Raw genomic sequence first — 1,880 nt, 5'->3', positions numbered from 1 at the left:
ATAGAGCTTATGTGCTCACTTGAACATTACCAGAACGGGTCTTTTTACACTGAAGAAAAGTATATTATCTTCTAGTTAAGAAATACACAAGAGGTCACGGTGAGACGGAAGAACTATAGTCCATTTCTTTTAGCAAGGCAGATTTGCACCGACTCGCAGCGGTGCCCTTTTAGCTTGGAAAAGTTTGCTGATCGCTGATTGGTTAGAATTATCATGTCCAACCAATCAGTGATCAGGAAACTTTTCCGAGCTTAAAGGGCACCGCTGCGAGTCGGTGCAAATCTGCCTCGCTAAAAGAAATGGACTATAGTGATCATATTCGCCTGCTGGCGACTACCCAGCTTCCTTCCCCCGTCCAAAGGAGAAACAAAGAGAACAGATCGAGTCCAATTGCCAACACCTTTCAACATGAAATACGTAGCAAGCGCCAACTCCACTCAACATGACATGTGTAGAAAACTCTTGGTTACCATTGGATGAGAGATACCTGATAGTGAAGCTTCTTCTTCAAGCCTCTCGAGATTCTACTGTTTAAAAAGAGACGCATTTTTCTGGATATCTATAGAAACAGGACTACGCTACGACACTAAAAAGGAATCAGTACCTTAGCACACTCAGCCGGCTGCAAGATGAGAAACTTGTTATTAAAATGTAGTTGCAGACACATACAAAAAACACTTTTCACATTCATAACAACTGACACTAAAAGTTATGAGGAAGATTTGAAGACAGGGTGAGAGAGAGAGAGAGAGACAGACAGAATAGAGGAAAACCAAAGTGTCCAATTCATCACGGCTAAAAGAGGAAGAATCCTTAAAAGCAGTCTCTTGGGTGTATATGTAGTGGCGGGGATGGGATAGGTGGTGGTAGAGGGTATAGTGGTTGTGTAGTGGTAGTGGTAGTTGTGGTGTTCTAGGTAGCACTAGCAGTTTCATCTAAGAAGGAAGTTCTGGCTTGGCAGGAGGCTCCCGAGGAGGAGGACGAGGAGGACTGTGGCCAGGACTGTGAGGTTGACCTCGACGGAGGCAGCTCCATTGTCAAACGCCTGTCTTGATTTGTATCCTCTGTTAACGACGTGGATTTTCCAACCCAGGTTACGATGGGTGTAGCACTGAGGGAGAAAAGCAACCACATGGATGATGGGTGATTATGAGCCCTTATTAAATTATCATTATTACTATCATTATTGTTATTAACCATAGTCTCCAGAGACTGGTGGTTTAGGTGGTTTATAATGTGGGGTCATTATCAATATCAGTGTTTTTGTTGTTGTTGTTAATCACAGTGGTTTTTAGTGTAGGCTTCCGGATTGTATATAGCTTTCTTAGGAACCCACTAGGGTAGGCCTAACCTGAATCCCATACCTACGATTTCCAGCTACAAAAGTCAACAGATATTCGGGTTTCATATGAAATAGACATTACGTTATTACAAATGTTGTTTAGCTTACTGTACTGAAAGATATAATATTGCTTTATTGCAATATTTCTTTATTCTATCTTGGTTATTTTCAGTTGAATTCGTGTTTGTATCTCCGAATGTTCGTAAGTCAAATGTTCGTAAGTCGAACATTCGTAAGTCAAACATTCGTAAGTTGAATTTTCGTAAGATGAGGATCATTGAAAGAATTACTTCTTACCTGATAGTAGACAAGATCAGGTGTGTCTTCCTGGACAGTCCACACCAGTGAACCTGGCTGTGACGAATCACAGTCCTTATAGAGCGTTTTCTTATATTCCTCAAAGGTTTCGCTGGCCTGCCAGGCATCTGTGCCTATGTGGCGCCACTGGCAGAGACCACCAACTGAAGAAAAGTAGGTTTCATTATTGAAAATTGATAAAAAAAAAAGTAGGTTACATTATTGAAAATTGATAAAAAAA

At 41.2% G+C, this 1,880-nt stretch overlaps 1 protein-coding gene across 2 annotated transcripts in view; it reads right to left on the bottom strand.

Moving 5' to 3' along the window:
* Positions 1-213: 213 nt before the first annotated feature.
* LOC137645591 (protein Skeletor, isoforms B/C) overlaps positions 214-1,880 on the bottom strand; it is a 78,308-nt gene continuing 76,641 nt past the window's right edge. The window contains exons 11-12 of one of the 2 annotated variants that reach the window (XM_068378391.1): positions 1,640-1,803; positions 214-1,111 (exon numbers count right to left, since the gene is read on the bottom strand). In XM_068378391.1, the coding sequence (XP_068234492.1) occupies positions 932-1,111; positions 1,640-1,803 (344 nt within the window). In that variant the 3' untranslated portion in view covers positions 214-931. The remainder of the gene's footprint in view (positions 1,112-1,639; positions 1,804-1,880) is intronic. The other variant, XM_068378392.1, reaches the window with a different exon arrangement.

Source organism: Palaemon carinicauda, chromosome 8, assembly GCF_036898095.1.
Source record: "Palaemon carinicauda isolate YSFRI2023 chromosome 8, ASM3689809v2, whole genome shotgun sequence".
Classification (NCBI taxonomy): domain Eukaryota; kingdom Metazoa; phylum Arthropoda; class Malacostraca; order Decapoda; family Palaemonidae; genus Palaemon; species Palaemon carinicauda.
This window is presented reverse-complemented; position numbering and strand designations above follow the sequence as displayed.